This window comes from Plectropomus leopardus, chromosome 14 (assembly GCF_026936395.1).
Source record: "Plectropomus leopardus strain MGB_pleo_1.0 chromosome 14, ASM2693639v1, whole genome shotgun sequence".
Lineage (NCBI taxonomy): Eukaryota > Metazoa > Chordata > Actinopteri > Perciformes > Serranidae > Plectropomus > Plectropomus leopardus.
In genome coordinates, this window is record NC_142189.1 from 5,442,674 (window position 1) to 5,466,518 (window position 23,845).

Consider the following 23,845-nt stretch of genomic DNA (forward strand, 5'->3'; position numbering starts at 1 on the left):
TTTCCCGACAAAAACCTTTGAATCACACAGAAAAAATGCATTTTGCTTGTGCTGAAAAGAGTGACAACTTATACAAGCACCTGAACAGACACGTAGAGACAGACACAACACGGAAGTGAATTATAGAAAATATTTCCAAATAAATCAATGCAGGTCTGCATTTTGTAAAATAAACCAATCATTGCAACAGAGGAGACTAATGGAAATTTAAGTAACATAAAAATCTCTCAACTAACTCTCGTCCAAATACAAACTATTTGGCTTACAACTCCTTTAACTCGCTGACACCTGAGCAGTTTGACGTGATTTCTGTCAAAAACATGAAAGGAAGCCAATGAGCCAGTAGAAATTACCCACAATGCCACTGTCCAGCCACGTTTCGGTTGAATGTGGAAGATGGCTTTTGGTGTCATGCTCATACACCGAAAGCACTTACTGAGTGGAGGTATTTGACAAATTTGGAGGGAGAACAGGCTGAAAATCAACATCTAAAATTACTAAAATAACTCTATAAAACTCAAGTTGAAGTATATTGACTTTTAATCCACAAAAAAACAACATTCATGACCTTTGCCATTTTCTGCAAAAGTGTCACAACACACTTAGGGGGTTTTGCATACCTCAAGAGGGGGACATTCACAGGGCCTCCTCTTGTAAACACGCCTCCATTTGAACACAGCAAATATCCAAAAGTGTGCATCATTTAAAAAAGTGGTCTGAGGAGGAGGAATTGACTGCAGGCTTTTCAACTGAGGTCAGAAAACTGACTTCTTTTCAGTCAAACTGAGATTTGTCAAATAGCAAAATACAGTCAAATCTGCCATTCAATTCAAGTGAACTAAACAAGAGCACCTCTTCTTGAGTTCGTATTTACAGCGTGGATCAGCCAGTGGATTTATGTCGCTCTCACTGTTTATGCCGACCTCGTATCTATCAGTCACATGCTGCATGTAGATCAGCAGTAAAGCAACACTAAGCTGAAGCATGATCATATCAGCAGCGTCCAGCATACAGCCACAACTCCTCTCTGTATTGGAATGAGATTCGCATTTATGGATTAATATTAATGTCGCTCCATCTTCTGTCGGCTCTGAGCTTTTCTACTTTAATCTGCAGCCACAGTGGAATAACAGCTGTGCTCTGCCTGCTCCTGTTCTCAGAGGTGAAAACCAACACAGATAAAGCTGCACGATCTGAACTGCAGGAGAAAACAACAAGTTTGGACTTCAAAAAAGTCTGCCATGCCTTAAAACAAAAGCAAGAATCAACAGATTTATGGGAAACTGAGTCTTACATTTGAGAAGCATTTGCTGTCAGGCACCTTGCAGCCCATAATACTCAGCGAATTACCTGCACTTTCAAAGATCTAGCAATCAAATTAGACATAAATCCCATTCATAAAAAGATGCTTATTTCCATCTTACCCTTCATTCAGCATCTACAGTCTGACTCAAATATAAAGCTGTTTTCACTGTCGGAGCAGACTGAATCGAGCTCTCTATAAAAGAGAAACTGTTGCAAGTGCAAAGTACAAGGCCGCTGTTCCTCTCCCGGCAGAGAAGTCCTTACAGTTATCACCACGTCTGTTTTCATGACGGGCTGTTAAAGTCGTACTATCAACAGAGTCATATGAATCACAATTATAAAGAAAAGGAGACGTGATTTCCTAAACGAGGGCAGGGTGATGTCGTTATCACGAAATAATGGTCTGGTCAGAATGCCAGCACATTGATTGGTACATACAAATCACTAGTGGTATCCTGCATTTGTGTGGTGTCAGAATAGTATAAAAAAATTGATTTTCTTGTCTTACCTGGCCTCTATGTGGTCAAACAGATGCTGCCAGCGGTCATTGATGTCCTTCAGCTTGTCGTTGATCTCCGTCTCTTTCGTCTTGTTGCTGGCTGTGATGAGCTGTTCCCCGAGCTGCTTCAGATGAGTTTTATTCTCACTGAACAGGTTGATCTCTTCCATGCAATCCTAATGGAGAAACAGAAGAAAGAGGACATTACCATTTTGAAGCTACTAGTGATTACATGTAATACACATTTAATCATTTCTTTACAAGATTATCGTTGCTGTAAGTCTGGCAATAATGACAGGGTTTGCTTTACGATGGCTTTAGTAAGGATTAATAAAACAATTTAACATTCATTAATATTAAAACCAAAATCAGCTACAATTAAGTGATATTATGTCTCATCTCAGTATTTATGTCTCATGAAAGGATTTTTTTATGGAAAAATGTGGGGCAACTTACTTTACTTACTTTTACTGTTATTACCTTAACTTGATCTACCATTAATTTCCGGCTAAAATCACGACAATTTCTAATTTTGGAAGTTTGCCAGAAACAAACACAACTTGGGGAAAGACACTAAATGTAAAGCTCCACTGTCTGAAAAGATTTGAACCCCTTGTCAGGGCAATAAGTTTGTGTTTCTATAACAGCAGTCGTCTTTACTCCCCTCCGCTCCCCTCTCAGTCGCCCCCGCACACAGCGTGACCATGAAAGAAGCCGAGAGTTCAGCACAAAACAAACCCGCGTGGCCCCGCTCGGGCTCAAACAGCTGTCGTCTCTTTAACAATCGGGAGGGAATTCACAGCTTTTTGAAAAGCCCAGACTGTCCCGCTGCCGCCCAGCCCGCCATGAGGGCCACGAGGTGACGCAGCAACAAAATAATTACATCCATTTCCGTGACTTTTCTGAGACTTTGAGAGAAATTTTAGAGGCTGTACATTCTCTGAAACAACCCTCGATACTGCTTATCAGTTCTGTTTTGTACTATATTATAGCTTTTAAAATATATATCTTATTTAAAAAAATACAGAACAGGATTAGAAATGAATATTTAAATAGAACTTAGGGACTGTTTGTTATTTATGGTGGGGGGTACAAAAAGGGCGAGGCATGTTACGTTTTTATTTTGGCATTTTTCTATTTATTTTACTGCAAATTAAAAGCAGGAAAAAATTCAGCAATTTCTTTTTTCTGTGATGTTTTTGGGTGCTTTTTAAAAATTACACTCTCAGTCACACAGTAAACACTGATCATCACTTCTGATGGATTGTGAATTTACAGCCATCGTCACGAGTGACACTGATCCAGTCTTGAAGCCAGGTGAAGTATCTACTGTTATCACACTGACGGAGTTAAAGGGGCGTGTTTTTGCCGCAGCCTCCTACCTTCTTGAGTTTCTCCACCATCTCCTCGATGTTGAGGTCCGAATTGTGCGCCACCTTGTTCTCCATCTGTGTCAGCCACTCGCACAGCTCTTTGTTCTTCTCATTGAAAATGATCCACGCATTCAGACGATCGGCGATCTCCTGTTTTCGCAGAGACACCTGACACAAAGAGGATTGGAGAAAAGAAATTAAATAAGCTTTATTAGTTTAAGACTCTTAGTCGTCCTGTGTATGCCTAATCCGCACCTTAATATTACCTTGTCATATTAATTTACCATCATCTTAATTTAATTTGTGCTGAATTAGATGAGTTATAGAGATGGCGATGTGCGATGGCACGTACAAATGTGTTTATAGATGTTCCAAAAGGCTTTATTTGAATAGAACAATCATTTAAAAGAATAGTTAACTTAATTTCATTGGTTTATCAGTTACTCACGGTATATTACGCTGAATTCAAGAAGAAAATTTTGCCTCTAGAAAACGGAAAATTCCAAAATGGATTAAAATCTCAATGAAATGGAGTAAAAGGGGTCCTCGTTTAACAGCAAAACAATATCAAAACACCTGTTTACAAACTCTCCCACAACTTCTGAAGTATAATCCAAGACTTATTTATCCAGCCGTTTGCTAAGTACTTTCCGTTTCTGCAAAAACCTCACTATTTAAAACGTTTCCGCGTAAGAGTGGCATGCATGGCCACTCGAGTGCTCTGCACTCTGCTCATGTTATCCATCGCACAGACATCAAAGTTTCAGTTTAACAGTAAGATTTGAGTGAGAATACATGTGTTTGGGAAATACTGAGCAAAATGAGACACAAGTTGTTTGAGAGTTTGTCAGTTCATGCTTTAAAAAAGCTTTGTTGTTAAAAGTAGCTTTTGGATTCTTCGTTGATGAGAGGCATGCAAGAAAAACAAGTTTTCTTTGTGAATTCAATGTAAAAAGGGGATGAGAGATTGGTGTCAAGTATTCCTGAAGACTACAACTTAAATATATCTCAGGTGAACTTTCCCACCTCCAGTGCAGAGCAGCACACAGCTGCTTTTAATAGGATGCATGATGTGGGTGAGACCCAAACAGGGCTATAAGTGCAAATACACAATGAACGAAGTCAAACACAAACACAGACAGTAAAAAGTGAAAGTCAGTATGATCACTGCTACTCCCCCTCCCCCAAACTCATTTCAATACACAAGCACTTCTTGCTGAAGCCTCTCAGCTCATTACAGCATGTCTTTCCTGTCACCATCTGTTCCCCACAGTGCCCCTCACGCCCTCACCCCCCCACAGACCTGTTGGTCTCTTCAGACGCCCTAAAAAGACTCACAAGATTTACTAACTTAGCTCCTCATTAAAGGCTTTAACACTGATGACTAGAAGACAAAGACACTGTGAACTCTGTGGTGAAAATGCAGTGAAGCATTAATTATACAGCCTATTGCAGATGTGAGAACTGCATCAGCAACACACTGATTTAACAAAGAACACTTAATTGTTGATTTATGTGTTTTGGTTGCTGCACCAACTTTTCTCACTCTCTCTCCTGGAGCAGTTTGAGGAGCTAAACAGTCTCACCTGACCTGCTGCTGTCCAGAAATACACACAAACACACACGCTCACTAAAAAAAAACACAAAATGAGTGACTGTTTGGGCTGAGCTGGTCACACGTTAGCTCGTCAGTGATTAAGTTTTCACAACCAGCGGTCACATTTAGTTTTCAAACGCAGTCTGTAGTGGAGCCAAACAAGACAAAAGTCGCCTTTTCTTTCTCTCACTGCTCTCAGATCATGATTACGAAGCCAAACTTACCCAAAAAGTTTTGCACCCGAGTTAACTTGAAATGACTTTTCTTACTTTAATTTTCAGTAAAATCAGTTAAAATCAAATCTGTCGCACCATCATGCACATCATCTCATGCTTTTCAGCCACACTTTGATGCCAGCATTTCCACAGATACAAATATGCCAGGCTGTATTTGTTCAGCTGTGTATAAAATGATGAGAAATCTGGATTTCAGATCAGTTAGTGGTGCCATGTGTTCAATCTAAATGTGGTGAAGCAGTTTTTAGTTCTTATTCTGCCCATAATGCTTCTCTTGCACTTAAAATATGCCTTAACTGTAGCCATTTTTAAAACTAAGCTTAAGACCGTTCTTTTCCGCAGCTTTGTATTAATCATTTTTGTGGTAATATCATTTATTCGTTTTTAAATCCATCTGTACTATTATAACTTGCCTGTGCTGTTAATGACATTTTAAAAAAAAAAATCATTTTTTATTTTTATTTTTTTACAGTTAAACTATATAGAACTTGGAATAACATCTGTGTATAATACCATGCTATATAAATAAAAACCTGCCTTGCACAAACTTATTTCAGTTTTACTAAACGGAGCGATCATAAAAAGTCTTTGGTTGGATATTTCACTCACTGTAAACATGCAGCTCTAGTGAAGAGCTGGAACAAGCTGATAAAGAATATATAACATGTTTCTATCAGATATTGTGGAATAAGACCCTTTTTCAACCATTAAATATTAAATATTTGAGAAAAGTGCATGTTATCTTCTAAAAAATGGTCCCCAAGTTAGGAAAAGCTGGTTGTCCAGTGTCATCCACTCTCACTGTGCACTTTATATGAATGTCTGCACCACATTTAATGAAACATATAACTTAAAGTGCAAGATTTTCAAAAACACTTTCAGCAAAGATGTTAATTAACCTGGCGATTCACTCATTTCCTTTCATGTTTTGCCGTTGTTTGAATTTGTTTTGCATTTAAATAAGGAATAAAGTCAAATAAAAGTAGATAAACAGCCGAGGCAGCTTGTTTTAATATGTAAAAACTTCATCAAACATGAGTCCCATCTCTTTTTTGTTTTATTTTGCTTTAGGCAGCAGGAGTTGAGTGTGTGAAACCCAGCAGACTAACCTTGAGGCAGAGTTCATCCCACTGACAGTGCAGGTGCTCCACCTGGTCCTGCAGCAACAGGACGTCGTCGGCGATGATGTACTGGGACAGATCCGTCTTCATGGTGCTCAGCTCCGTCAGGCTCTCAGCCCAGTCCTCCAGGGAGTCCTCGTTCTCCTGCATACCATAACACACCAACCGCCACAACAAACCGTCAGAGACCACCTCTGCAGCTGGCAGCTACTCCCAAATGTCCCTCTATGTCCGTCCCCTTTCTCTTTTTCTCCCTGTCACTCTTTTCTCTCTCTGTCTCTCCGCCCAGAGAGGATTAAGGGCCACAGGCTGCAGGCCGACTGGGGGAGGGGTGAGTGTGGAGGGGGAGGGGACGGAGGGAGCATGATGGGTCAGAGAGGATGAATCGAGTCAAACATGTTTTAAACTTGGCTTTGCTCTTTTAGACTTCAAGTGACCGTTTCCCCTCAATCTCAAACTGTCTGAGGGCTCCAAGTCTGTTTTCAGTTCTTATGTTTCCTGATGTCCTTAGAATTTGTCTTGAGTGGATTATTTTAAAAAGCGGGTCTTATTTGAGTTTGTTTTGAATACAAACCTTTTACAAACAACTGTTACGCCTGCAGGACACTGTGTAGACACAGACTGCTAATGCTGTGAAAAGTGACATGAATGTGAGCATGTAATACATGAACCGACAGATTGGACTCTTTTTAGTCATGATGCTCACTTCAAAAAGAACGCTCTGTAGTGAAAATAATCTTGGTGCAACAGAGTATGAACCGGAAACCTTAAGTCCAATCAAACAATTTTGCCACATGAAAAAGTGAAAAAAATGCTTTCGGCTAAATGTAGTATTTATTTATTTTTAAAAATACAGGTAAATCTGGTGAAAATTAAAACATAAATGATTATTAAAGCAGTGCAGCATTTTTGTCTCCCCTCTCTGGTAGTGACAGTAATTACATAAACTCTGTTAATGTGTGCTGATGACGCATGTCTGCAGGGGAGCTCGCTGCATCTCCACGCCCCCAGGAAACATCTTTTTTTTCACCCCAGAATATTTTCTTCAACGCTTACCAGGATTTTCTACTCCTAGCTATTGTTTTGTGGCTAATGTCACAATGTCAAATGTCCTGAGAAATACAAAGAGCTTTCCATGGCTGTGATAGACTTAATCAGCATTGTGTGAATTTGTTTGGCGAGGGCTTGAGTATAATCGTTGTCATTTATACGCCAAAGTCCCACACTCCAGCTTTAACCTGGTAAAAACAGTGTTTTTGATTTTTTAATCAGTGCTGCTATGGAAATTCCCTCCTACCAAACACAGAAGGATAAACACTAAAAGTAACTTAATACATCACACAAAAGTCACGTGTCTGATCCGCTTTAGATGCAGAATTAATTTTACATGTTGTAGTTTCTCTAAATGAGCAAAGCCAACGAACCACGTTGTTTGAGTGTTAACTGATGGCACAAGGGGAGTCCTGGTCAGCAAATTTAAAAAATATAAATGTTAGAGACTTATTCTAAACCAGAAAATCAGCCTCTGGCTCCACCCACTGAGGTTTAACTCAGCCAGTGAGATTACTGCGGCCTCCAGAGTGGCTCTCCACTGATGGTTTATTTAAGTAAAACTCTGCCAGCAGAGATACATTTTCTAAATATATTCCAGCTGTTTGTACCTTGTTGTTCTTGTCGGCGCTCTGCAGCTCATCGTCACAGCCCGGCATGGACTGGTTCAGTCTGGTCTTCACGTCCTTCAGCTGCAGCATGCTGTCCGCCAGTCCGGCCTCACAGCGCTCCCAGTTCTGATACACAACGAAAAAAAATCACACTGATCAAACAGATCAATGCTTCAGGCTCTTAAACAGCTGATTGGCTTTGAGAACGACCAGAGAGCCATTACACGCCTTTGTCTTTGACTTCCTAAACATGTCCACTGTCATTAATTAGAGCAGATTGGATTAACTCTGCAGCTCTCAGCCAAACAGAAACTGTAAGAGGCTGCAGGGGACAAATGGAGGATTCAGATGTCTCTGAAGTCAGAGAGGACAGGTTTCTGTCCCACTATAAAAAATAAATAAAATAAAAACAATACTTGCATCAGACTTTATCTCAGCGACCTGCAGATGACTCTGGGACGCAGAGAGGAGACACAGTGCAAAACCATAATACTGCTTTAATGTTTATGCAGTTTCTTTCCAATTCCCTCTCTTTTGGCTATGATTTTCTTCAGCCTGCATGCTTCAGCATAGGTTTTCTCTACATTCAAGAGACCCATTTTAGAACTACAAAGCATGCAAGACATTTTGGAAACTGTGGCTATAGTGAAAAAAAATGAAGATTTGTATGACCTTGCTGTGACTTTAACCGTCCTTTGTATTGTATTTTTTTATGTGCAAATATATATAAAAAAAACAGATTGTGTATAACATCCTGACCAGAGACTACTGCCTTAAGAGAAAATCCGTCATTTTGTTACTCACTCAAGTAAAATCTGACAGAATTAGAGGAAGCAGGTCACAAATGGTTAATCACAATTCATCTTTAGTCATGGAAATATGAACATAATATTTTTAATAAATATCTGACAGAACTGAATAAAAGAATAAAATGCTGATGATGTAATTGTCTCAGGGGACAGACAGTGCAGCACTCTGACTGACAGACGTGTCCACTCAACAGATCATGTTTCTAAAGTTGTATTGATTCTGTAAAATCCACTGAAATCCGACCCCCCGACTGAAATGACTGGAGGCCACTGGTTCGCTTTGATGCAACTGAACCTCCAACATGATTCAGCAAAAACAATATTCACAGGCTCTATTACTACCTTCTATTCACTACACTAACTTATACTGATATTATGTACATTTTTGATACCGTCAGATTTTACTTTTTTCAAACTGACCAAAAACATGGATATATATTTTTTATTTTAATTTCTTGAGCTAATTTACAGGAAGAAATTTGTCAATTTCTTTTTTTTGCAACGTTGGACAGTTATTTTCACCATATACCAATTGATTGTCATTAAGTAGACTGATTATTTTTAGGTATTTTAGTGACATTAATGACTGAGTACCTTGACGATAGCCTCGGTGAGGTCCATCCTGCGGCCCAGCAGGCTGTGCAAGTTGTCCCACTCCTCCTGCAGGGTTCCCAGATCTGTCTGCAGCTGAGTCTGGGTCCCCTCGTCCCCCATTGAGAAGAGCTGCCGGCCGACTTCCAGAGTGTGGATGAAACTGCACTGATACCTCTGGAACAGCAGCTCTGTGTGCTGAAGGTGATGGAGAAGGTAAAAGATGGTTTTAAGAAACAGAAAGGGGAGGAGAGACAGAAGAGAAGAGAGAGAGCTAAACAATGAGTTATTCTGGGATCTTTTCAGAGAAGGGCTTGCTCTCGCTCTTATTAAAAGGCAGTTTATTGTATCTTCACTCACAATCAATCCAAATCTCATCTCTTCTTTTCATCAAAGGCTCAAAAAGAATCAGAATGGAAGCGCTTTTCCTCATCTCTTTTGATGTAAATGTAATCAGCAGCAGTTGTTTCTTTTTCTCAAATCAGCCCTCAGGCTGCTGTTTTCTGTTCTGTCTGTTTTTGCCTGATCGTAATCTGAAATAACAACTTAGAGACTATCAGCTCTCTGCAGGGGTGTGGAAAATGTGCATAAAAACTTACTTTAAATGAAAAGACGGCTGAATTTGGTAAAATGTGGACCCCATTTATATTCAACTTAACTACTGTTACCGGGATAGAGTGGAATGACTCATAGGGAAATATGTACATTTACATAGGCATGTCAAGTGCATGTGTGTGAGTGTGGAGCAACAGGCAGAGATGTTAGTTTTTTTGTTAGTTTGTTGTCATTTTTTCTCCTTTTTTTCTTTTCTTTTTTTCTTTTTTTTGGATATATAATTATACAAATTCTGAGAATTTGTTTTCTTTTATTTACATATTCAGTTGTGCATTGCTTCTGTAATCTTGTTTTGTTAGTATTGCCATCAAAGTGCACAAAGTAGTTTTATGGACAGAGGTTGAAAGACACCTTTAGTCAAGAACTGTACTTATACTCCTTGTTCACTGAAATTGGTGTGTGTTTGCTGGTTTAAAAAAAAAACCCACAAAAAATATGTGATGGACTGTTTCCTCACTGCCAGCAGAGCAGAGCTATGCACATGCTTCTGCAGCAGACACGTAAGCCTTGTACGCTGGTAAACATCAGACAGCAGCATGGAGGCCAGTGAAAATGTTAAAGTGGTTACCTCATTTTTATATTTCCCACTTAGTAAGTCTGTCTTTCAAACTTGGTGCAGACTACTTCAGAATGATTGAACACTGCTTGGGCGGGGACAGATGGTATTTTGTGATGGCGAGGTGTTGAATCTCGCCAATGAAGGAGCAAAATCTTCCATTTGATGCTATGAGAATTTATCACTAACCCAAATTTTCACAACCCTGTAAAGTGACTTTATTATAAAGCATTTAATGTTTATCAACTCCCATACAAAATTCATAAAATTCCAATATTTTACCATATCTTGAATTAACTCTTAACTTCCTTCAAGGCCTGCAGCTGTCTGTCTCACCTGGAGGTCCTGGAGGGAGCGGCGGAGCTGCTGCAGGCTGCAGTGTGCAGGTGTGGCAGGTGGAAGGAGGGTCTGTGTCTCCGACAGGAACCTCTGCAGCTTCCTCAGGCTGCGGCTGTACAGGTGCCACTGCTTCACCAGCCCCTCCACCAGGGAGCGCCGCTGGTCGGCCCGCTGCACCGCCCCCTGCCAGTGCTCCCTGAGCTGGGCGAGCTTCAGGATGAAGTCACTCCTGGATACATTAACACAGTTAAAAAGGTTTAAAAATGAAAGTGAGATTTTCCCTGCCAATATCAAACAAATGTTTGTTTTCCTCTTTTTATTTTATGACAAGATCTTCTCACCTGTCCTCCACCTCTCCTTTCTGCAGCAGGTGAAGAGCTTCAGCGATCACTGAGTGAAGGATCTGGTGACCAGTGACCAGCTCTGCCTGAAACCTCTGAAACACCAGCAGAGCTCAGGATTAGATCTCCGTGTGTGCAGTTTTGGTTGAGTCTGTGAGTGAGTGTGTAAATCGAGCATGATACCTTGTGTGTGCAGAGCTGCTGTCTGAGGCCGATGTAAGAGCCGGCCACATCCACAGCCAGGCTGTCCTCCATCCTCTGCAGGAAAGACATCCAGCTCTCACACTTCTGCTCAAAGCTCTGCCGCCTCAGGGCATCCGTCTGCAGCTCACTGCACACCACGAAATAAAAAATAACTGTTTGAGAACAAAACTCCACATGTAATTTCATTGAAAAAAAGTACATTTTATTTTGTGTATAATTAGGCCCCAGTCAGACAGGGTTCGTTTTAGCAGCCTGGGGTGGCTGTTTTTAATAATTTTGTTTTCCAGGAGCACACTGAAAGCCTTGAGCACGAATTTCAACATAACCTGTTGAAACCTTGAGCAACATCACTTTTCTTGTGCTGCTTTCAGATGCCGTTCGCAAGTACAAACAAGAAAATTATCTAAAAAGGGTGCAAAAAATAATAAAATCATAACTACAGTTTTCTCTTTTTTTCATGCAATATTTTGGGATATCACCTTTTATTCATTTCTTGCAATTTGGGGGCATTTCTTCCTCAAGTTGCTCATTGCTATTTTCCACGTTTTCTAAAGAATTCAAACTAATTTGTTCAGGTTTCAGTGGTTTAAGCGCTTGGAAAAGGTGTCTGAACGCAACACAAAACAACTCAAGTTGATCTAGGTTTCAAAGTGTTAAATACGATAAAATAGAAAAATTGTTTTTGTATGAATCACTTTTTTTGTATCATGAAACACAATGCTAAGATTTTTTTCCCCTTTTCAAAAAACCCATAATTTCTCAGCTCACTGGTTCATGTATTCATGCATGGATCTCAGATCTGACCTGCAGGCCTCCTCAGCTCTGGCGGAGGCGTCGGCCCAGCAGCGGTTAAGGCGTTGTAGGCGGCGTGCTGCAGCGTCACCCAGCGTCAGGCTCCGGCTTTGCTCATTCAGCACATCCAGGTCAGCAGACAGACCGCTCAGCTCCAGGAGGCCAGACTGGAAACATATGGTGGCACTTCAGATAACAGGGGATCACAAGAGTCTGGACTACTGCATGCATGACATCACTGCTGAGGAGCACTACATGCTTCATACATGTCCTGTGTTCTTCTGTCCTCATTTAGTCCTCTGTTACATTGAGTTTTCTAGTTCTACTTGACTATTGACTCTTCAGAAATTTCTCCTCTCAGGTGGAGACAAACCCCTTATTATTGCTCACAATTTAAGATTTATTCAACAAATGAAATGAAAAAAAACTGAAAATAAAGTGAAAAATTAAAATATTAGAGGAACATGACTGTTCAGGACATTTACACCTTCTGCTGCAGAAAAAAGGCTCCGAGCGTTATGGAGGACAACAGCCACACAGCACGTGGTCTGATCTCATTTCTTCCCTCAGGTAAACGCCTGCTGAGCGTCAGAGCTCAGAGACTGTTTATATCATCAGGAGGTGAGATTACTGAACAGCAAACACTAAAAATACTCTCAGTGTTGTTGGACATGTAGGACACACATCTAGTGCTTTAAGTTTTAATATGAAGAACTTTAAACTTTAAAACATGGATCAACAGAAGCTTTCTTGTGCTGCATTTAGGGGAAATTATAACTAATTATAACTCCAAATATATTCATAATTGCTATAATAACATTTTAAATTATGTTACATGGAATTACTATAATTTTAAGCACTTCTTTCACTTAAAAGAACTACTTTTTTGTGCTAATTTTGGGTAATTTTTTCTTAAGATGCTCTCCTTCTTCCCATGTTTTTCAAAGAAATTAAACCAATTTGTTCAGGTTTTAAAGAGTTAAGTTAGCATTTTAGACTGTAAAGGTAAAAGACTTGAAAGTGTGTCTCCCAAACAGATAAAGACAGAATGAGACTCTGATTCTGACATTAAATATCTAGAAACAAGCTGATTTCTATGTTTAAAACTGAGTTTCTAACTTCTCCAAAAAGAAAACATTTCCAGTGACAGAATATTTAACTCAATAACAAATCCAGACATGAAAAGTCTCTTGTTGAGAGGATCAAACAGAGAAGCAGCAGCAGCACTACAGTCATTCATAAACTCCATTCATGCCGTCTCACCTGATCTGCTGTCCGGCCCACATTGCGCAGACGCTCCTGCCAAAGCTCCAGGTTCCTTTCCAGTGACTCCAGGATGTTTCCAAACTCCTGCAGCCGCTCGAGCTCCTCCTACACGCAAACATGACATATGACCCGCAGCCATCTGTGTCTTAATTTCTAGGTCAGTGTGACACTTAGTGCAGGAAGCCAGCACTCTGAAAACATCCCTGCATCACAGAGTATGTCCTAAAATAACATCTAGAGCAATAACAAATATGGCTTGCATTATTTTACGCTCACTAAAAAAATTTAATTATGTAAATAAATCACTTTAGATGTAAATAAAATATCAGCTGTGACATACAAATGTTTAAAAATTAATATGTTTCAGCAAAAGACTTAAAAGGCAAAAAAAAAAAATAATTGGTATCGAATTGATCAGCTGAGCCTGTTTACATGGCAGCTCATATAAACCAATATCCTCACGTCTAATGTCTCTTTTTTAGTTAAGTTTATTTTTCTGGGACTGTGCATGTTAATAAACATTACTGTAAATATCCCACAATTAGCCAGGAGGCTAAGTCTGGCAGCCTAAAATGAAGAAACAGCTTCACTGCACTGTATCAGTGTGAGCACGTCTCTAAGTCTCCCTGCTGCACTTAACCAGTCCAGTCTGACTTTGCCGAATCCCAAAAATAGACTCTTTCATTCATGAAGTCCTACCTGCAGCTGAGCCAGCTTCCTCCCCACCCTCTGGCTGAGCTGCTGAACACCACGAGTCAACAACCTGCTCTCTGATTGGACCAAACTGGCAGCTGAAGGCTCCAGGTGACGAATTACATCCTTGGAGGCCTCTAGCACCCCCTCCAGGTCACACTGCAGAGTGTCTGTCCTCTCCTGGAGACTCTGGAGCAGGACAGGGACAAACAGAGATACAAAAAAATAAGGGGACAGGAGAGTTTCTAAAGTGCTGAAGTGAAAAGTTAGATTTTTCTGCAAAGTAAGGCCTGAGTTTGGGTCTTTATTTAACTGTAGTTTTGAAGCTTGTCGGGGTCTGGCCCCCGAGCTACAGAGCAGAAGTGATGACCCCGATATAAGCCAGTTTGCAGTCTTACATTTAAAGTGACCGTACTTTTTGGCTTTGGAACGATCTGCCTGAGGAGATCAGGCTCGCAGCATCAGCGACTTCTTAAAATCCATCTTTATAGACTTGCTGTTATGTGATGTTGCCTTTTTTATTTCATCTTTTAATGGATTTTTTGCATTTAATCTTTTTATTTGTATTTGTTCATAATGACATTTTGTGTCAATAATTTTTGCATATTTTTAAACTTTATCTTAATTTTACCTTTTACCTTTTAAATTTCCTGCTGTTACATTACGTTCTGAGTGCTCCGTTTCTGTGTTTGCGTCGTCTGTCAAAACACTTTGTAAACTCAGTTTTTAAAGATGCTATATACATAACAGCATTAAAACTGCCTATCAGATTAATAAATAACTTTTTTAAAACTTGTTTTATTCATTGTTATTGTAATTATCATATTTTTATGCATTTATTTATTTATTTTTCTTTCCATTGTATTTACTTTTTGGGTGTCCATCGAAGTTGAGGCATGTGTGCTGAATTTTTTTTGTGTGTATATTTGCTGAAGAATGTATGAATAAAGAAAAAAAGTGCTCATCAGAATTAATTAAAATCATTACAGAATAGCAAAAAATAACAATATTAAAAAAAAACTTTGTAAATCACATACAAAATCTGTAATTAAAAAAAGGAAGATTGAGATACTTTGATGAATTTAACTATCAGACAAATTAAAGTTTTCCATGAATTTCAGAAAAAGGATCATTTCACTCTCCAAAACAAAGAAAAGTGACATGAAATAGTTTGAGCTCGATAAAGAAATTTAAAATACATGCACTGGAGATGTTGGGAAACGTTTTGTTCACTTCCTCACCTGAATATTGTTTATCTTGACAGCGACCTGCTCGACTGTGTTCTCGTCTCCAGGCGCTCCGCTCACCGCTGACTTGACATCGCTCTGCAGCGTCTGCAGCCGCTGAGAGAAAGACGCAGCCAGCCGGGCGTAGATCTCCCAGACCTGCAGGACGCCCCGACTCCTCTGGAGCTGCTGGTCCAACGCTCTGGACACCACAGTCCAACTGGAGGACAGGAGGATTGACTGATTGCAGAGGATGACTCTGTGTCTGTGTGTGTGTGTGTGTGTGTGTGTGTGTGTGTGTGTGTGTGTGTGTGTCTGCATGGAGTCTGTCTCACCTGTCTCTCTGTCTGTCCAGCTGCTCTGTGAGGAGAGCGGCAGCATCAGGACTGATGACGTCTCTGAGGGAGGAGGCGGTTTGACTCAGTTTGTCCCACTCGGCCTCAGAAGCTTCTGTCTCCTCATAAAGAAGCTGCAATATCCCAAACAAGATCTGAGTATGATCATTTTCTCTCTGCACGCTAAAACGAGAAAATTCATAGACTTTTTGTATGCTGTATTTGTAGCCAATGTCAGAATCAAACATTTAGTATTCAAGTATTTGAAGATGATGTATGTATATAGATGAATATATTTTTGAGCCAGATGCAGTGAAATTTTGTTTGTGTCTGTCTGGTAGGGAATCTGATTGACCATAAAGGAATCTTGACCTCTAGAAGAAGCTGGTATGTTTGTGACTTGTGGCGGTCTTACCTGCAGCTTTTCATGGACATCTCTGTGAGCCTGCAGGGAGAGCTGAGTGCCGCTGTGATAATCGAGCGTCTGTGATGTTCTCACTGTTTTCAGCAGCATCTGATTCAGTCCCGTTTTCACACAGTTCCACAGCTGCTGGGCCCGAATCAGCCTCTGTTTGACTGAGTCGTGCTGTAAAAGAAAAGACAAGACGCTCCAGTAATACAGCTGTAACTAATGATTACTCTCACTGACGATTAATCGGGGAATTATTTTCTCCAAGTAGTTCTATAAAAAGTCAGAAAATGGTGAAAAAGTCAGTGTTTCCAACAGCCCAACATGACGTCCTAAAATGTCCTGTTTTAGCATCACCTTAACAGTTTATTGTCATAGAGGAGAAAAGAAACCCGAAAATATTCAGATTTAAGAAGCTGGAATCAGGGAATTCCAGAAAATTTAATAGGCGACAGCTAATTAATTAAATGAATCTTTGCGCATCTTTCCTAGCTGTGACGACACTGAGTTAAAAACAAACACCCAGCAATTTTATGAGCATGAATACATTCTGCATAATTTTCTTTTTTTTATGCTGTGTTCAGTTTTTTGTGTTTGTTTCTTCCAGTAAAGAGGAAACAAACACAGCGTTATCTTGGTGGTGACTGAGCAAGATAACTACAAGTATTGGCCACAAAGAACAGAACTGAATCGTGCTCTTGTTTCTTTTTCAACCACAAAAAACACTTCACTTCGTTTTCCTTTGTGTCATTTACCTGCTGCGTGAGAGCTGCACAGGCCTGGATGGATTTATCAGCCTGAGAGATAAATTCAGAGCTGCTCTTTCCTCCTCCAACATCAAATTTGTCTCTCAACTCCTGAAGAGCTGCAGATTTTTGCCTCATCGTCTCCTCCAGATCCTGAAAATCACAAAACAAGCAGAAGAAAACCTTTCAAAGAAGTATAGTTTTAGTCTTTCTTTGAAAAAAGCCTTGATGAAAACACGGCTCTTTACGACTTAAAAATTAAACCTAATATAGAGGATTTGGCTCAGGTGTTGTGATTGTTCATACAGATGTCAGAGGACAGATGTGACCTCTGACCTGGCAGGTGTTGATGCTCCTCTGCAGCTCCGTCTGGCTGCTGGGTGTCTGAGCTGAGTCCATCCAGCGGTTCTGATCTGTGATCCAGCTGCGGATCTGCTGCAGTCGAGCCTCCTGCTCCGCTCTGCTCCTCAGCTTCTGCTCCACCTCCTGGATCTGGACTCCAGACAAACAACACAAACAAACAAACAACAGCTGTTTTTCCTCTGACGGCCAAGAACTTGAGAATATTAGATTGATATTTTACTTTCATAATATTGGAAAAATAAAAAAACTTATAATTAAGTCATACAGGATAAGGATATGCCATATATATATATGAATTTTATGATGCACCATTTATTTTAAAAAAAAAGACAATTTTTTTTGATCTGTCATCTCAACTTAATTTATTGTAATTTTGTTGATACCAGGTACTTTTTCCTAACGGAAAACCAAAAAAGACAAGTAGAGTAGAGTAGAGCCAGTGCCATGCAGTGAAATCACACCATAAGTTTCAATTGTTTTTTTTGGTGTTTATTTATTTATTTAAAATTTTATTTAGTCTTCTAATTTATATACATACTTATTTTTTTTTTATTCCACCCTAATCCTGCTTATTATTATTGTTATTGTTATCAGTGTTCGGTGTCTACTGCCTTTTTCTTTCTGTATTTAAACCGTGTTTTTAAAGGTGCAATATAAATAAAGATTATATTATTATTATTATTATTATTATGAGTGCTTGGAATGAAATCTCAACTGCGACTGAGCTTCACATTATACAATCTTCATGAAAACTGAGCAAACGCCATCTGCTGGTGAAGACTGTGTGAAGCAGCTGAAAGTTTGATGTTTGACCCCTGACCTCAGAGTTGAGGGCTTCCTGCAAACTGAGCCACTGATGGTTGAGGCGACCCTGCTCCTCTGCAAACTGCTTGTGTTCATAGCGCCTCCTGTGACCGTCCTCGGTACTGCAGGTTTCTAACGGCTGGCTCGCGAAGTCCAGTGTGGCCTGATGGGCCGACATCTCTGTCTGACACTCCTGAGAGAAAAACAAGAGACGGAGGGAAAGAGAGAGTCAGCCAGCCAGATTTACAGGTAAACAAACTTCTTCCAGGACCTCAAGATTACATTTTAGCTCAGAACTTAAATTAACCCTCTAAAACCTGGATCAGCAGTTTTATTGTGCTGCGATCAGACACTTTTCAAAATCATTTAAACTTCTGAAACGTGAGCAAATTGATTTGATTTTCAAAAACATGGGAATAAAGGCAATAAGCAAGAGAGAGAATCACTGGATATTATCAAAAAAAGGGGAAAAACAAAAACTATTTTCAGATCTATTGAAATTAGTTGTGTGTTGTTTTTTTCCAGTAATTTTCTTGTGGGCCAATTTTTTTTTTAAAAAATCAGTTTGCAAGTTTTTGGGTCATTTCTTAAATTGCTCATTGTCGTTTTTCCATTTTCCATCAAGCCACTTTACTACAATTTTAAAGGGTTAATGCTCAGGAAATTCAGCAACGGACATTTAAGCAAATTTTTATGGCAGGCCTTCTCTACCTTGCAGTACTTCAGCAGCTGACTCAGGTCGGTGTCGGTGGAGGAGGTTTGGTTGATTCTGCTGCGAAGCTCCTCCAGCTGGGACTCAGCAGCTTCCAGCCACGTCTGCAGCTCCAGCAGCGCCTCCTGCTGGCTCGACATCTCCACCCATCGCTGAGGAGGAGGAGGAAGATGGAATGATGTCAGCCTTTATCAACATATCAGAAAACTAAAACCTTTTTTTACTCCTTAAAACAAAAGTGGTAACTCTACAGAACGTGAGTTCTCTAACCTCCAAGAAATTTGAATTAATAACTTTTTTTACTACACAAAAGATGCCTTTCACTATATTTAAACCTTTTCACCCTGACACAATTACTTTGATTTCTTTCAAAAACATGGCAAAAAAAAAGGCAATGAGCAGCTTGGCAAGAGATGTTCCACAAATTGCAAGAAATTAGTAGATTTAGAAAAAATATTTTTAAGGAAGCTAGGGAAAAACTATATATCCAGTTATAATATTTACACATTTAAAATCATGTTACAAAAACATAATTTTTAAGCACTTTTTGGCTCATTGCTTTTTCCTTGGTCATTGCCTTATTCATGTTTTTTGAAAGAAATCAAGTCAATTTGTCCAGGTTTTAAAGGGTTGAAAAAAAAGTTGGAAGTTCGTGTACATATTGATTAAAGCTAAAGATAATTATTTTTATAGCATATACACACTGAAAAAGGGATTTTTGTGTAGAGCTTAAACTTGAAAATGCCAATAAAAAGTAGGAGGAGAGAAGAAGAGGACTATGCATCAGAGGAGTTGTCAAAAAAAGGAGACGAGGAAAAAGACAAAAATAACAAGAACAGCAGGAAGGAGAGATGAGAGGGAATGAAGAAGAATAAGAGGAGAGCTGAGAGCAGAGGAGGTTGGGAAGATGGGACAGAGAGAAAGAGGAGAGCATGCAAGAAGAAGATTGGAAGAGAGAGGGAAGCAGAACAGACGCGAGTAGAGAAAAGAAGAAAGGAGAAGGATCCAGACAGACAGAGAGATGGATGAAGGGGAGAATGGTTTCACACCAATGAGGGCGAGAAGAGTGCTCAGGATGGCATTGTGCTGCACGGTGGGGATGTTTAAAACTAATTGGTGACAGGAAGACTGCAGCGTGGTTTTTGAAGCTGCTCTGTACTGTAAATGTGTGCGCAGAGAAGCAAATTTAGGTACAAAATTTGGCAATTAGGAAGAAGTAAGGACAAAAACTTCATTCCTTTTATTTTGGTCAAAATAATTCAATAAAAAGGTAAAAAAAAAAAATAGTCAAAAAAGTAGCGGACATACAAACATAATCTGTTGTAAGTGAGCATTGAAAAATTAAAATACAGCAACAAGGGGCAATTAAGAGGTTTAAGCCATCACAGACTATTAAAACATGAAAACTCTCATAACCAAAAGGTTTCATGATGATCTGACGCCCGTTTATTATGACGAAATCTGCACCAGGTCACGCTCTTCGCTGTCACACCCTATCGGTTGATTTCAAAAACGTTTTGGCGGCATGCTTCAGCAGCTTAGTTGAAATGATAATTATTATTAGTTTGATGATGTTTGGACAAACTATCATTGATTTACGGCCAAATTTGGAAGTGGTGCTGCCCCCTACTGAGCAATTTCAAATGAATTTTACACACATGTTTTAACAGTGTTGTAAAACATATCCTGTGAGTTCTCTAATGATTGGACCAACATTTCTCATGTAGACTTATTTGCGTATTGTCACATCCTTTTTTTTCTTTTTTTTGCATTTGTTGTTGCCCCTTTGGGATGCTTATGCTGCAATCCATTACATGTTTGAAGTCATGTGTATAGAAAAATTTGGCGTGTTTACGTCAGCGAACTCGGGCTCGATGAATCTTGCCCGAGTTTCCAACTTGAATTTTCAACTTGATGTTGATGTTGTTGTTTCAACTTCATGTTTTATTGCAGTTTTCTGTTCTGAGTACCGTGGATTTAAAGCATTCGGTGTCCTTTTAAGTCCTTCTTAAGTTCTGTGACAATTCACCCAACGGTGATGGCGTTAAGAGGAGCGATGCACACTTTTAAAGGTCAAGATATCAATGAGCTTTATGCAACTTTTGATGAGCTTGGTCCAGTGATGACTCACAGAAAATTTGGTAGAAATCAGACTTACTGTTCAGGAAGAGACATCAAGAACGTGTTTTAAAAAATTCAAAATAGTGGAAAATCTAGTCAGACTTAAATGCTTCTTGAGGCAAATTTATAGAGTCTGTACTGATGCATGTCTGTCCACAGTTTGGAGTAAATGAACTTTATCAAAAACAACACAGGGAAACTGCTCACCTTATGCAGAGCTTGTTGGACGGCAGGAACATCGGCCAGCAGACTGGACCAGTGCAGCTCTGTCTGTCTGAGCTGGGAGTCGATGGAGCGGAGATCTGGCTCTGACGTTTGAGATGCTGGCGTCTCTTTGTCCTCTCGATTTGAGTCTTCATCTTCTTCTCTCAGCTGAACCAGCTGGGTGCCAGCTCCGACTACAGCCACCTTCAGTCCAGTTTTGGCATCCAACTCTTTGGTCAAAACCTAAAATGGAACTGATATATTATATTCTGATTCGCACAATCGCAAAAATTATCATAACACAGTTGGTCTGTGGGGTCATTGACAAAACATCTGACACTCTCAACTCAGATTTTTTTGACCCATAAACACAGGAGGCAGACCGAGAAGCATTTATACATTTAAAATGTATGCATTTTAGCAGCTGTATACGTTCGTTTAGAGGCCTACTGACACCAAAAAAAGATGCTCTGATTCTATGTATTTCTATATGGTCAAGACTGTGCTCATTGCCAAATGTTATTTTTGAAATTGTATGAGATGTTTAGGAATTACGCAGTTAAAATGATCTCTTTTCTCATTGGAGATTGTTATTTAAAATGACACAGTTTTTGGGTGCCTCTAACACTGCTGCCTACCACAAACTGGAGGTAGAGGTCACGCCTCTGTTCAACGTCCGTCTCCTCCTCTGCAGAGACAGAGAGCTGCCTGCATCTGTCCATCAGCTCTCTGGCCCCGCCCATCCAGACAGCCAGTACAGCAGAGTCACGAAGAAACCTGTTTATTGGTGAAAAAATGACTTTTTTGATCAACGAATTTCAACAGATTTGATTTATTTCAAACATGTAAAAAAGAACATAGAAAAATGATTATACAGGCAGCAAACACAAGAAAAAAGTAAATTATGACTTTCAGAGTATATTTATGATTCAGAGTCTGGGCCAGAATTGGCCACAACGTATCTCTCTCTCTCTCTCTCTCACACACGCACACACACACACACACACACACACACACACACATATGTGTTTTAGTTGGTTGCAATCGGCGAATTCACCGCTAAATCCCACACACTGGACCTTTACTAGACAAAATAATCTAAGTTTAAGTATTTTTCTCTCTTTCTCATCTCTCACCTGTTCCTCAGCTTCCACTTCCTGTCTACACTGGTGCGTTGGTGCTCCACCTTCTTGTGCAGGGTTTTCCAGCGTACCTCCAGCTTGCTGGTGGACACGCCCACTCCTCTACAGCCCGCCATCTGCAGCCAGAGCCCCGCCTCCAACATCCGACTGATCCGCGCCTTGTTTTCCTTCAGAGCACCACGAAGCTCCTGTCACAAAACTAAACTTTGTAAACACTTATCACTGTACACTAAAAAATGTGCCACTAAAACCCATTCAAGCTGCAAATTTGAATCCACAGCCATCAAAGTATAAAATCATGCACTGTATTATTTCTGGGCGTCATTCTGGGGTTTCGCCTTGGAATTTCTATTTTTACTATTTTACACTTGATGACATCATTTTTTACCATATTTGGCATATGGAGAAAATACATGCTATTTCAACTAGGTGCACTGTCACAGTCAGTGTTGCTGCTAATCACTGACGTATCCCAAGCTGTAATAATAAAAATAAAATAAATAAATAAATAATAATAATAAAATTTTTTTAAAAAAATCTTCCTATCATGTATTTTTTTGAAAATGATTTATTTTATGTTCATGTATGTTCATCTAAAAATACAGTGGCATCATGACAAAACCTGGCACTTAAAGGGTTAAACTTAAAAATTATGAATATTTGATATTCATGATTACGACTCATGCTGGTTAAAAAACATAAACTAAATGAAAGTAGAAAATAATATCGATGGATAATATTCTTTTAAAGCCTGAATTTGAAGTGCATTTTGTGGACAGAGAAATACATGTGTGCGTAATATTAAAGCAGGCCCTACGGGTTAAAAAAATGTTTAAAAAAAGTTATTTTTGTTCAAAGTACAGTCAGAATTGATGAAGTACAGGTGAGCTTGACCAAATGTTGAGCCTGGTAATGTAAAACCGAGTGTAACAAGCTCTCCATCCCTCAGTGGCCCCTTCTCCACCTCTTTCACCACATACACACTTCTCTGACCACCGAACAGGCTGCTGCAGCTTCTGTAGTCCTTTTCAGCTGAATAAGAGACACATTTCCAATCCCACAGCAGAGCAACAGGGAATATGAACCAAAATGAATTGTAGCTAGAGGTCTCCGCTCGGCTAATAACTCGCATTGAAGCCGAGGAACATCATGTACCCCTACAGAAAACAACCCTTTCGCTTGTATTTAATTGAGCCAATTAGGTTTTGAGTGCAATGCACAAAGTAGAGCATGGAGAGCGCCCAACGGTCTCCAAATGAGCAGAATGGAACACGGCAAAATGTGCTCCTCGGTCCTGCAGTTGGCTGCATGTTGGTAAATCTCAATTATCCACAGATAGTCGAAAAGAACATAGGTACTAATAAAAATTACCTGGTAGACAGAGAGCTTCTCTGATATCTGCTCCTCAGAATTACCCCCGTCGTGCATCTTGGGAAATGAAGTCTCAATGGTTCTCAGCAGGGAGTCTGACCAGATGCTGTCCTCCTCCCACTGTGACCACAGCTGAGACAGATGGAGAAATGATGGCAATCTCTGTTTATTTAAATGTGTCTGATTGCTTTTAATTATTCTTCTGATTCTGAAAATGATGGCTTAAATTAACTTCACCTTTTGCATACTAAAAAAAATCACCCATGTCATTATATGCATGTGTGTGTTTGCAAAATATCTGAAAAAGCTACAAAAATTTCGGTATTCATGAGCTTGTCAGAAAGTCCATTGTTCTCTCTTCAAATCCTCCCAGTTTCAAAAGTCACAGTAACAAAACTAAGAGTCCACAGTCAT

At 39.7% G+C, this 23,845-nt stretch overlaps 1 protein-coding gene across 2 annotated transcripts in view; it reads right to left on the reverse strand.

The window, feature by feature from the left end:
* Positions 1–23,845, reverse strand: part of syne2b (spectrin repeat containing, nuclear envelope 2b) — a 199,270-nt gene that overhangs the window by 63,243 nt on the left and 112,182 nt on the right. For both annotated transcript variants that reach the window (XM_042500732.2, XM_088087660.1), the window contains 22 exons: positions 23,432–23,563; positions 22,055–22,248; positions 21,557–21,695; positions 20,922–21,161; positions 18,593–18,745; positions 17,898–18,074; positions 17,051–17,206; positions 16,724–16,867; positions 15,975–16,145; positions 15,560–15,693; positions 15,240–15,444; positions 14,005–14,187; positions 13,303–13,410; positions 12,052–12,206; positions 11,227–11,374; positions 11,044–11,138; positions 10,700–10,931; positions 9,196–9,390; positions 7,793–7,918; positions 6,120–6,275; positions 3,187–3,345; positions 1,814–1,980 (listed from right to left, as the gene is read on the reverse strand). In XM_042500732.2, coding sequence (XP_042356666.2) covers positions 1,814–1,980; positions 3,187–3,345; positions 6,120–6,275; positions 7,793–7,918; positions 9,196–9,390; positions 10,700–10,931; positions 11,044–11,138; positions 11,227–11,374; positions 12,052–12,206; positions 13,303–13,410; positions 14,005–14,187; positions 15,240–15,444; positions 15,560–15,693; positions 15,975–16,145; positions 16,724–16,867; positions 17,051–17,206; positions 17,898–18,074; positions 18,593–18,745; positions 20,922–21,161; positions 21,557–21,695; positions 22,055–22,248; positions 23,432–23,563 — 3,569 coding nt within the window. The remainder of the gene's footprint in view (positions 1–1,813; positions 1,981–3,186; positions 3,346–6,119; positions 6,276–7,792; positions 7,919–9,195; positions 9,391–10,699; positions 10,932–11,043; positions 11,139–11,226; positions 11,375–12,051; positions 12,207–13,302; positions 13,411–14,004; positions 14,188–15,239; positions 15,445–15,559; positions 15,694–15,974; positions 16,146–16,723; positions 16,868–17,050; positions 17,207–17,897; positions 18,075–18,592; positions 18,746–20,921; positions 21,162–21,556; positions 21,696–22,054; positions 22,249–23,431; positions 23,564–23,845) is intronic.